General features: G+C 47.9%; 1 protein-coding gene across 1 annotated transcript; it reads right to left on the bottom strand.

The window, feature by feature from the left end:
• Positions 1-8662: 8662 nt before the first annotated feature.
• ARF3 (ADP ribosylation factor 3) lies at positions 8663-10797 on the bottom strand. The gene is made up of 4 exons (XM_007937861.2): positions 10650-10797; positions 9717-9827; positions 9387-9511; positions 8663-8824 (listed from the first exon to the last, which is right to left on the bottom strand). The coding sequence occupies exons 1-4, from the start codon at positions 10795-10797 to the stop codon at positions 8663-8665; spliced, it is 546 nt and encodes a 181-aa protein (XP_007936052.1).
• Between the last annotated feature and the right edge of the window lie 1353 nt (positions 10798-12150).

Here is a 12150-nt window from a genome sequence, read left to right as displayed (position 1 = left end):
GACTGGACGCGGGACTGGGCACCGGGGTGGGCACCAGGACAGGCTGTTCAACTGGTGGCGAATAAGACAGCGTTCCATCAAGAGCCAGGAGGAACTGGACAGGACGGGGCGGGCTGCAAAGCGCCAGCTCCTCCTCCCGCAGCCCTTCCTCCACCCTGTCCCCACCTCCAGGAGGGAGGCGGCCTCCTCCCTACCCTCCAAGATCCGGAGGTCGCAGTTTCTGATCCGCCAGTTAGCCGTTGTTCTTTACTATAGCGAGGGGTTAGGTCACCTAATAGCACCTATCGACCATTACCTACTGTGTGCCGGGGCTTGTCTTTTAGTCCTCATACCCACCCTGAAAGACGGCATAATTGTTTCCATTTTACAGATAAGGGTGCCCAAGGTCATCTAGCTAGGTAGTGACAAAGACAGGATCCAAACCCAGGGTTGAGTCCAGCGTGTCTCCTCACACCTATCCTAGCTGTCTGGCTGGCCCACGTTACCCTAGCAGTTGTCAAAGGTAGCATCCCACTCCCACCTCCACTCTTTCAATTTGAAATTTCTGGAGGTCATATATTCACAAGGAGAAGGGATCTGTCCTATCCTTCTGTGCCTCAGAAAGCCAAGTGAAAAAAGAGCAAGGGGCCATTTTTCTTTTAAGAATGCAGTGATTCCTGCTCTTCTGACATGACCATTTCAACAAATTTCTAGAGAGAGCAGTAAGAATTACCCTTTTATGTTTATGTAAGGACTTCAACTTGTCATCAACAAGATCACAGGCACCGCATTTCTTGTTCCTTATACTCTCTAGCATGTCTCTGGCATTTGACACTATTGAGCCCTTCCAAGCTCTAGACACAACTGCCTACTGGGTTTCTCTACCTGGATGTTTAGCCTGTACTTCAAACTCAACACACTCAAGACTGTATTCAGTTCTCTTCCTCCTTCCATTCCACCTGCAACGTTCCCTCCCAATTTGTTTTTCCTTTCAGCAATGTCTTCAGATTCTTCTCTCATCTCTCACATCCAACCAGTCTCCTTTGGATTCCACCTCCACAGTCTACCCAGTCTTTTCTTTCTATTCCCATTGCTACCACCCTAATTCACTGTCTTTCTCTTCTGGTTGTTTAATAATGAGAATAAAGTCCTTTTTAATTCAGGAGGGAATTAAAGGAACAAAAGGCCTGTGGTAGCTTCTCCTACTCATAGTCATGATAAAATTTATAGTTTATCCCCTCCCTAAGTGTGCAGATACGTATATTTAGGAAAGGAAGTAGAAGGATGCACACCAAATCATTGTGGGTGGTTACCTCTGGGGATGGGAATGAGAAGAGTAGGGGAACAAGTCGTCACACATTTTGCTCTGTACATTTATGTATTGTTTGTATCTTTTACAATAAAAAATTAGTTATAAAAATAATTTAATATTAAATGAGCGAGCAACATACACAGAAATACAAGTGAAGTGTGTGTCCAGTGTTGAATGAGTGATGCTAACAGAGATAAAGGAGCCAGAGTCGGGGAAGGTCCTTGTGGTTAAAGAGGTCCCGAGCAGCTTCATGTAGGAGGTGAAGCTTGAACTGGGCCCAAAGGAGAAGTGGGATTTTAAACAAATCAGAGATGGGAGAAAGGCAGAGGACCAAATGTTTGGGAGACTAGCTTGACCAGGCTACTTTGGCAAAAAGCAAGGGATTTATCCAGGAGAGAGAGAAGTAGTTTAAGAGGGAAGATTGGAATGGATGTGAGAACCTAATGTAAGGTCCTGAGCAAAGGGATGAGAATGTATCCTGCACAGATACATCAGCTGTTTGGAATGAAACAATGAAGATGCAAGCTACCATCTTGCCCAAATTTGAGGCTTTGTTTGGGAATGTGAATGAAAGAGGGAATGAGGGTTGAGTGGGAGGGTAGTAGTGGGAATGGAAAGAACACAACTATTTAAGACAGTATTAGTTACCCGCAGAGGGTAGTGTAAACCCACCTCAATACAGGAGGGATGGGGGGGGTGTGGAACTTTCTCCTTAGGTCACGTGAGAGGAAACTGAAGGACAGAGAAAGGTGTGATGGTTCTGGAAAAGGTAGGGGAACTGGCTCAGGCAGGCTGGAGGTGCAACTTAATCAGAGGGCCACTCCTAGAAAAGCCTCCACCTTCAAAGGTGACTGAGTAGACGCTACCACAGGCCCCTGGCTTCCAAGACTCATGGGGCATCCACGACCACGTTCAGCTTGGTTATAAACAGTGATGTATATCCATTTACTTGTTCATTCATCAAGGCTATGTGTCTAGTATGTGCAGGGCACTGCTTTTTAAGTGTTTTAACATGTTTATTTTTAACAGGTTGTTAATAAATAAAAAGCCTGTTGGTCAGCATATGAAAATCTTGGTTGAAACTTTTGAGGCTGATTACATATTTTCTTTTTGGTCTGGTTATACATTCATTCACCCAAGAATGAAACAGTTGCCTCTCTGCGCCATTCTCTTCTATGACTATTCTAGCCAGGATAGCATCATCCTATCAATGCAAGATCTGGCACAGGCAAAAACAGAAATACCCCATCTCTCATCCATAACCCAGAGCCAAGAAAGCACCCCTCTTTACTGTATTCAGAACTGGGAAAGACTCTAGCATCCAAAATCCTGAGGTTCAGAGCCTCAAGCTAAGCCCTCTAGCCCTTAAAGCCCTTGGACTCAATTCTGTCCTAGCGTGGTTCTACCTATGGAAGGGTAGCAACTGGGGTGGGGGTGGAGGTTCCAGGTGTCTAAGATCATTTTTACACCTCTTGTCTGGCCTGGACTGACTGACCAAAACCACTCAGAGACATCTCTCAATGTGCCTGGTTTGTGAGGAAGGTAGGTAGGCAGATGGTCAATGTAGAACTGGTCAGCTCTAGGTACAAAGAGTCAGAGTTTTGGCTTGAGTGTCTTCTCTACTCCACCATGCTAAGTTTAGAGGCCAGAATTGCTCCTGAACTAGAGCTCAAACACTCTCTTCTGCAGCTTATGCTAAAGTGGCATGTACCACCAGACACTCACCTTGAAACCTTGATGGTGACCAGTCTCAAATTTCTCACACTTCCAGACCTCCAACCACTAAGGCCCTCAGTGGCTTTGCTCCTCCTAGCATACTCAAGGCTCCAATTTCCTCAGTCCTGGCCCTCTTTCCCCTCCCTTAGGAACTCAGGGTCATCCTTACCATCCTCAGCAACTAGGGCTAGAAAACCCAATTAAGTAAGAAACCTGCAGAGGAAAGAAGACATTTGGATCCTATCATACCCCAACATGGTACTCTATCCCCCCAGTTATTGCTTTAGAGGGTGAAAGAACTGGACTCTGGCCCTCCTACCCTTCAGAACTGGAAGCAAGGCTCCTCTTTTGACTGCCTGCCCAAAGGCATTACTACTCCCTGCACTAATCAGCAGCAGAGGCAAGGGGATTTCCCTACAGTTACTCATATTTCAACTCTCACTACCCCACATGGCTCACTATGAGTATCCCATAGGATTCCAGAGCATCCCGATAATGGATCCCCAGGCCTGTCTCTTACTATGGTGTCTTGGCCCATTCTTAGCACAGACAAGGTACTAAATTAGTAATTGTCAATTTTCTGTTCTGACCAGTCTAGGCATCTGAATAGGAAGTGGTACAGTAAATCCCTGGAGCCTTCAGACTTTATACTTCTAGTCTGAGAATAATCAAGCTCTTACACAGAGTCACTCATTCTGTCACTGTCCCCATATTCTGGAATAAAAAAGGGGCCAGTTTTGCTCTCCATCCACCTGGATCAATCCAACCCCTTCCACTGGCTTTCCCCAGGCTCATTTTAGAAACTCCCTTGCCCATAATATCCTGAAGTGGACCTTGGGCCTGGGGCCTCTGCTGAACCATGGATGATGAATTATCCACATTCTGGAAAGATGGAGCTGTTGCTTATCCCAAGAGCAAGAGGCTAAGCAGTTATCTCCCAGGCTGAGAAGCCCCTCTTCCCTTCATGCCAGCACACTCCCAGGGGAAAAAAAAAAAGGCTGGAAGGTTTAAGCAACTGCCACAAGAGGGCTCCCTCCACCAACTCCTTCCTGGCATTCTAACTTAAGTACTTCTTGATCCAAGTTGTTCAGTAGGTTAAAAGACCCCCAACTGAACTGCCAATAGGCTAAATCTTCTCCATTATCATTATCTTAGGAGCTCTGTAGCGTAGTGCCTAAGGTACTTGACTGCTAACCAGAAGGCTGGCAGTTCAAACACACCAGTCACTCCTTGGAAGGTTGGGCAATCTACTTCCCTAGTGATACTGCCTGGGAAACCCAACTCCAAGGCAAATAACATCATTATCTTATGATACACTGTCTCTTTCAAAGCTATCAACTTATTCATTTACAAATAAAGCACTTGGGAAAAGTGCTCCTTATCAGCAACTTCAGTCACCAAGCACATCTTCGAGGAGCCTAGGAGGAGGAAACTGTCATGTGATTTTGAGAGGTCAGTGGATGATGCTTGAATAGTATGGCTGATAAAGGGATGTCTGGTTGGAGCAGCCTGAGGGCAGAAGCACTCACTGAGAGTGATGGCTTATTAATGACAGGGAAAACTGGCCGGGGTGACAGTGGGGAGGTGACTGAATTCAAATTATACTGTACTTCACACTATTTGGGTACTTGGAGCTCTCAAACTTGTAATATGTCTAAATCCTGCCTCTTCCCCACAAAAGCACAATGAGAAGACCCCTGTCCTTAAAGCTTCAGAAAATGATGAGAAGAGCCTGCCTGGCTCACCAAGACCTCACCTACTCCAATGGCAGCACTTCCCCTTTCTTTGCTGGAGCCAGACAGTAGTAGCAGGAAAGAAACATAGTAGGAGGAGTGGGATAGAGAATATAGGCTTTACAAAAAAACAAAAAATGTTTTTTCCCTAAGACATTGGTGCAATCTCCCTGGATGAGGCTTGGCATTCTGACAGTGGTGAAACACATGCCTGGAGTAGAGTTGCTACAGGGTCATTAGTCATAAGGAGAATCTAGTTCATTGTACTAGCCAGACCCTTCATGCTTGTTCACTGCCAACGTCCAGAACTGATGTGTGAGGGAGACTCCGATCCATGGGTGAGCTGAAGTTATAGCAATAATAGAACCACCCCTGCTCTAACTAGAGAAGCACCTGGTAAGGGGGGCTGCAGAGAGACGAGAGTGGAGGTGGTGTGAGGCACTCCAAGTTCAGGGCCCTCCAGCCACTGAAGTCCCAGTCCCTAAAGTCTATCAACAAATGATAAATACAGTAAAAACCTGCAAAAGCCAAAACCCACATAAGGCAGAAACCTGTCAGAGACGGAAAACTCAAATTTATTTTCCACTTTAGAGAGAGAAGGAAAAGGGGTTAAGACTGCTACCTTGTCAAAGGCAGAAAACTCATGAGATCCAAAAAAACAAAGCAGTCCTATGGAGTTTCGGCTCTCACAGGTTTCACTGTATGGTTAAATTCAGGGTTAAACCCTTTACTAAAGAAGCAAAGTCACAGAGCCCTCACTCTCTGGAGTCCAATTCATTTAGGCTCCCCTCTGGGGCATGGCAGGTGAAAAATAAGCAATGTGGAGATGGGCCTAAGTTTTTCCACAACCTCTGGCCCCCCTGTCAAGTAGCCCTTTTACCCCCTCTGCTGAGATAAGTAGAAGTCTGGACTGAGGGAAGAGAGACAGAACTGCCCTCACCATGAAAACAGTCCCAGGACTGCTGCACATCAAGGATAAAGGTCTGCTCCAAAGCTGCATAAAACAAGTTTAATTTCCAACCAGGGTCACAGTCATCGCGTATCCCACATTTGAGCAAGGATAGAGAAGGTGAGTTATTAAACATATACAATCTACATTCCAGAGGAGGAAAAAAGAAGAGAAAAACCAGTTTGGAACTACAGTTACCACTATAACACCATCACAAATTGGGGGGTGGGGGGGTAACTCCCAAGGAGAAGAAAGTCTGGAACATGGAAAAGCATAAAATTAAACCTACCAGAAGGGGAGGGGAGAGGGAATGGGCAGGAATGGAATAAAACACCCAATCCCAAAAAAGCCATTAGGTGAATGGGAATGCAGAAAGGACCAGCTCCTACCCTAGGGAAAGCCCCCCAACCCCCCCAAGGTCAAAGCAGCCAGGGACGCTACAAAGATCACTTACCGCCCCCTGCTGGACAGTGCCAAGGCCAACCTCCAAGGTTGCTTCCTAACACCCTTAGCCCCAAATTGGTCCCTAGGTCACCACAAAACAAAAATGGGAGTGGGGGCCTGAAATGAGTAAAACTTATTTTGGACCAGCATCTAACTAGGGAGGGTAGGTAAGACAGTGAGACAGAAAAAGAGACAAAACCCAAAAAACAAACAGAGTGGGGAAAGAAACAAGAGTAGGAAACAAAGTACAGGGAAGAAACAAGGAAAGAAGAGACAAACAGGCGGTAGCAGTGGACGAGTTGAGAAGGCAAAGGAAAGAGTGCAGGAATGCAGAACAGGGACAAGATGGAGGAAATTGGAGGAAACAGAGACAGAACCAAAGAAAAAGTATGGAGAGGAGTATCTGTGGGGTCAGGAGAATGAATACATTTTAAAATGAAACACAACCTCCAGCCCTGCCTCCGCAAACACATATACACACATACCACCACCACCACCACCACCACCACACACACACACAGGCCTAGAAAGCAAAGTACCTGCACATACCCACCACATCTTGGGTAAGCAACACATTACTAAGTAACTGGCACTGAGGGAGATGCCTCTGGAACCTCTCTTTCACAGTTCAATCTGGGGTGGAGTGAAGGGATTATTAACTGTCTGTTTTACACAAAGGTGGCAGGAACCTGGACCCATGGAGGTGGGGCTTAGGACAGCCCTTCTGGGAAGGGGTCCCTCAGCCATGCTGTGGGGAAACCCTGGGCCTTGACCTTAGGAGAAAGTTTATGGGTGACTGTCTGGGAGCTCAGAGCGCAGCCAGCACACACAGGAACCTACATAGCAGTCACAGCTTCACAGAAACCGCAGAGGTCAGGACTCAGGCCAGGACCACAGGCACAAGCACCCCCTGTAGACACAAAGATGCAGTAGCAGCAGCTTCTGGACAACTATATAATGAGGGGAAGAGCCTCAGACCACAGCTTCCCACCAGCACCAACAATCACTTTAGAGTTCTACTTCCTCCACTCTAATCCCCAGAGCCATTTATGGGAAATGGGCCAGGAGAGCAGGGGAATGCTATTGGGATGGAGTGGCGAAAGACAGCAGGATGGTCTGAGAGGCTGGGAACAGCATAGAAAATCTTCACTCTTTAGCACATCCCAGACTAAAAGATGAGCAGGAAAATGGGGAGGTTGATACTGAGTTCTGCTATGTCATCCAGCTCCCCATGAGAGCTCCCAGCCAGCCTTGGTCAGGGCAGCAGGACAATTTGGGCAATTAAACTTTTAACAATAGACAGATGAACCACACAGCCCCCAAAATCAGTAGAGAAGGGTTGGGTGGGGTTGTGGGCAGGATTACAGGAGTGGAGGGGAGCATCTGTGTGGTCAGGAGAATTAATACATTTTAAAATTAAATAGAACCTCCAGCCCCACCCCTGCAACCACCTTCTCCTAACATGCCTCACCTTCTCCTAACAGTAAAAGAGAATGAAGATGGAAAACCTGAGGCCCTCCTCACAGTGCCCTGGGTCCCAAACATACACTATGGCCTTATTACCCTCACCTCCCCACCAAGCTCTTGAGAAACAGATCTAAGGATGGTGGATGAGGATCACTTGAACACTCTGGGCTAAGAAGAATGAGTGGGTTCCTCTCTCCTTCCCACTAACAAGGCAAAGCAGAAGGCATCTCCTTGGGAACAGTCATCTAGAGATAAATGCCACTTCCCTTCCCTAAGTGGGTAGAGAGAAGGGTACAAGAAAGAGGATGATGGAGAATCCTTCATTTGTCCTATCACCCAGGAAAACTTACCTGCAGAGAAAAAGGGAACCAACCAGTCCAAGATTGGGGCAGCTCAGCCTGACTAAAACCCTGCATCTTCTTCCCTTTATCTCACAAACAAGGGAGGGGCAGATGATAGGGTAGAGTGGGCAGTATCCTGGCTCTAAGCCCTGAGCTGCACTCCACCCCTTCCACCCTTCTCCCTGGCCCCCACATATATATATATCTCTATACATGTATATACACGCGCACACATGCACGCACACACAGAGAGGCCCGTGCAATTTCCATGTAGAACAGGGAGAGGGTGACAAAGAAAGGGAAGGCAGGAGTAGGAGAGGGGCTTGTGGGGACAGGGAAGGGACTCAGATGCCAAGAACACAGCAACCAGAGCCAAATGAAGCAAACAGAGAGAATATCCCACCCTATCCCATCCCCCAAACCCTAAGGGGTGTGGGGGGGCATCCCATGAAACCATAACAATCTTGTTTTTGTTTTAAATCCAGTGAATTGGAATGATTCATCATCAGGACAGCAATTGAGGAACTGGACTGGTCATGTCAGCAGACAGGGGAGGGCAGGGGTGGAGAGGGGAGGGGTGGGAGGAGACAGGAGGCAAGGCTCTTGCTGGGCATATAGACATGATACCCAGGGCCCTGGCCACACCTGCAATGGGAAGGAAAGGGTAGGAAGACAGGTGTGTCAGGGTTGGGTGGGGCAGTTGGATAGGGCTGCCTAGTTCTCACTTCTTGTTTTTGAGCTGATTGGCCAGCCAGTCCAGGCCTTCATATAGCCCGTCCCCGCTGGTGGCACAGGTGGCCTGAATGTACCAGTTGCGGTGACGCAGGGAATGCAGGCCCAGCTTGTCTGTGATCTCGGCAGCATTCATTGCATTAGGCAGATCCTGAAGTTTGAGGGAGACACACAAAAAAGGACCCTTAGGAGTTTTTACAGGCTTCTAGGGCATCCATCCCCCAAAGAGACAGAACCATACCCTCTGCTCATGTCTTCACGTTAGAAAACCCAGACAAATCCTAAGAAGTTGTTTTGGATTCAGTCATCCTAGAACCCCAGAATCAAGGAATTAGAGGTCATACCACTAGGAAGATGGAAACCAAAAAAAATGGGGGTAGCAGGAAAATAGAGAGGTAGTTCAAACTGGGCAAAGGATCAGGGCTGTGTAACCCTGGGACAAGGGAAGTTCCAGTAAAGTAGAAAACAGGGAAGATGAACGAGGGATCTAAGGTGATGTATCTACCACACAATGCCTGAGGACTGAAATACTGCTGAAAAAAGCTGAGGTAGGGACAAGGAGAGGGGCATAGAGAAGCCAACTGCTTCTATCTCGCACACTTCCAGAAGGGAGAGCACAGTCACAGGGATTCCCATGCAATGAGCCCCAAGTCCCCATGACTTCCATGGCAAGGTTGCCCTCTCCCAAATTAAGGGGTGGGGAGAAGTCACACCTGTTTGTTTGCAAAGACAAGCAGCACAGCATCCCGGAGCTCATCCTCCGCCAGCATCCTCATCAGCTCCTCCCGGGCCTCATTTACTCGCTCCCGGTCATTGCTGTCTACCACAAATATCAACCCTAGAGAGGCAGAGCATAGACGTACAGAGGTAGATAAGCCTCCCCCACCATCACCACCACCCAAAGACAACACCGTCCTCTTACCACCCAATTAGCTGCTCCTTTTCCACCTCCTTTCCCCCACCCCCAAGAGCTGCAGCAGGGCAAGGACTGACCAAGGAAAACAGCCACACTCTGCTCACAAAGGGAAGTTCACAGGCCATACCTTGGGTGTTCTGGAAGTAGTGTCTCCAGAGGGGCCGAATCTTGTCCTGGCCACCCACATCCCAAACTGTGAAGCTGATATTCTTGTATTCCACTGTCTCCACATTGAACCCTTTGGAAAAAAGCAGGTAATGGCCACTAGGTCTCAAACACCACGTCTACAAACAATGTCTCAATGGGTTTGTTTCTATTTCCCCCTAACCTTGGCCATAACTCTAGCAATGGAAAGAAAGCTAAGATTTCCCTAGACCTGATGTACAATCTGGTCTGGCAGCTTAAAGGCCAAAGAGAAGTGGAAGAGGACAAGGAGGATCGGTCAGGAGATTCACAACTGCCTCGGTAACTTGAGCCAGCCTTTCCTGACCCATTCCATCAGTCTTTAGCTCTCCTTCCTACAAAGAAATAGCTTGACGCCACTTCTTCACCCTGACTACCAGAATCTGCCTGAGCTAAGAAGTGGGGCCTGAGAGGCAGAGTGGAAAGAGTGAAGTAAGCTATATTCCTGGAGCCCTAAATGCAGAACCTGATGACCATCTGGAGCCCCCATCACATGGCAAATGTTATCCTTCCCATAGGCAGGTCTTAACCAGGATCAGGGCCACCAAAGATCTAAACCAAAGCAATTCTAGGCCTCTGGCAGGAGTATCAAAGCCCTTCACCTGCTTTCCAAACACCACAGAGAACAAATCAACTCTAGTGCCTGAGGGCAACTGCTGAGTGCCAGGTCACAGAAGTTCCCGCATCAGGGAGGGCCGGGCTAAGTGGACAAATGGCAGTCCCAGCACCTGCTAGTGAGTTAAATAACCCTCCTTCCTGAAGTCCACGACTGCATGAACTTGCCCAGGGAGATGAGGCCAGACAGGGAATCTGGGAATAGGTTCCTGCCCTGCCTCAGCCACTGGCATGAGAGCCCACATCCAAGGTGTGCCCTTACCAATGGTAGGGATGGTGGTGACGATCTCCCCCAGTTTCAGCTTATATAGGATGGTGGTCTTTCCTGCAGCATCCAGGCCCACCATCAGGATGCGCATCTCCTTCTTCCCAATCAGGCTCTTGAGAAGGTTTCCAAAGATATTCCCCATGATCACAGCAGCTGCTTTTTGAGGACAGCGGGGCCCAAGTGGGGGCAGCGGTAGTCTGGTCCCTGGTATGGCAGACTTGATCCTAAGTAAAGGAAATCAAAGTTCATTATCACCATTTGCTTGTCATGACTTCATGTAAACAGGATATGACAAAGTCGTGGCTGGAGTCCACTCATGACAAACTGAGAGCCTGAGGAGATTGAGTATCAAGGCCCATTCAGACACATCTGCAGTCTTTGGGAGCAAAGACAAAGCAATGAACCCTCAGGATCTCTGCTCTACCACAAATTTAACTGTGTGGCTTTGGCAGGTTACTTCACCTTTCCACCTGTAAATGAAGGGTGTTGGATAAGATGGTTTCTCAAGTCCCTTCAGTTCTGACTTTCTACATTATACCCCAAGGCGCTGTGGGAACATCATTAATGCCCCTCCCTCCTTCAGCTTTACCCTGAGACTTCTAGAAAGGGTGAGAGAGGAGGGAGTGGAATGAGGAGTGGCGCTCTGTGACTCCTGACAAGGTTCAGGCTTGCCAGGTTCCCAAGGTTTATGCTCTCTGCTCCAATCAAGAAAATCTGTTTGTTCCCTTCCCATATTTCTGCAGTTCCACCTTGTTTCTACACCAAAATAAATTCTACCAAAATAAATGAGGCAGAAAGAAAACAGTAGCACTCCTAAGAAAGACTGATCTTTTCCACTCAATAAAATGCCAACTCCTAAAGTTGTGCCCGGGAGCTCTGGTAGCATAGTGGCTAAGACACTTGCCTGCTAACCAGACGGCTGGCAGTTCAAACCCACCAGACACTCCTCGGAAGGAAGGTTGGGCAATCCTACTTCCGTAGTGATACTGCCTCGGAAACCCAAGGAGGGGTCGCTATGAGTCAGGGCCAACTCGGCGGCACATAACAACAACAACAACAAAGTTGTGCCCTATTCAGAGAGTTGCATTGAGTGTTGGGGGAGAGGAGCCAGCCTTCGCTCCTCAGCTGGGAACATCCTCAGCTCTGTGGTGGCCCATCAAAGAAGCTGCTCCATAAACTCACCTGCCATACAGATATTCTTCCCAGCTCCGCTTCTTCCCTAACCCCTTTTCAGTCCATTCTCCACATAACAGCCAGAGTGATTATAAAACCTGTATCAGACCACGGTGCTCCTCTATTCAAAACCCCTTCTTGATTTCTCCCTTTCAAAGATATCCAAAGCCCATGCCATAGCCTACATGGTCCTGCCCAATCTACACTCCCCCTACTTCTCTTGTCTTCCACTACTCTCTCCTTTGCTTACTCTACTCCAAATTTCCTAGCACTTTCCTGCCTCAAAGCTTTTGTACTTGCTAGTCCCGTCTGGAGTGCTCCT

The sequence above is a fragment of the Orycteropus afer genome, unplaced genomic scaffold, assembly GCF_000298275.1.
Source record: "Orycteropus afer afer isolate SDZICR_OR568_19922 unplaced genomic scaffold, OryAfe1.0 scaffold00045, whole genome shotgun sequence".
In the NCBI taxonomy this organism is placed as follows: Eukaryota; Metazoa; Chordata; class Mammalia; order Tubulidentata; family Orycteropodidae; genus Orycteropus; species Orycteropus afer.
The sequence above is the reverse complement of the archived record's forward strand: the minus strand, read 5'-3'. Positions and strand labels throughout refer to the sequence as shown.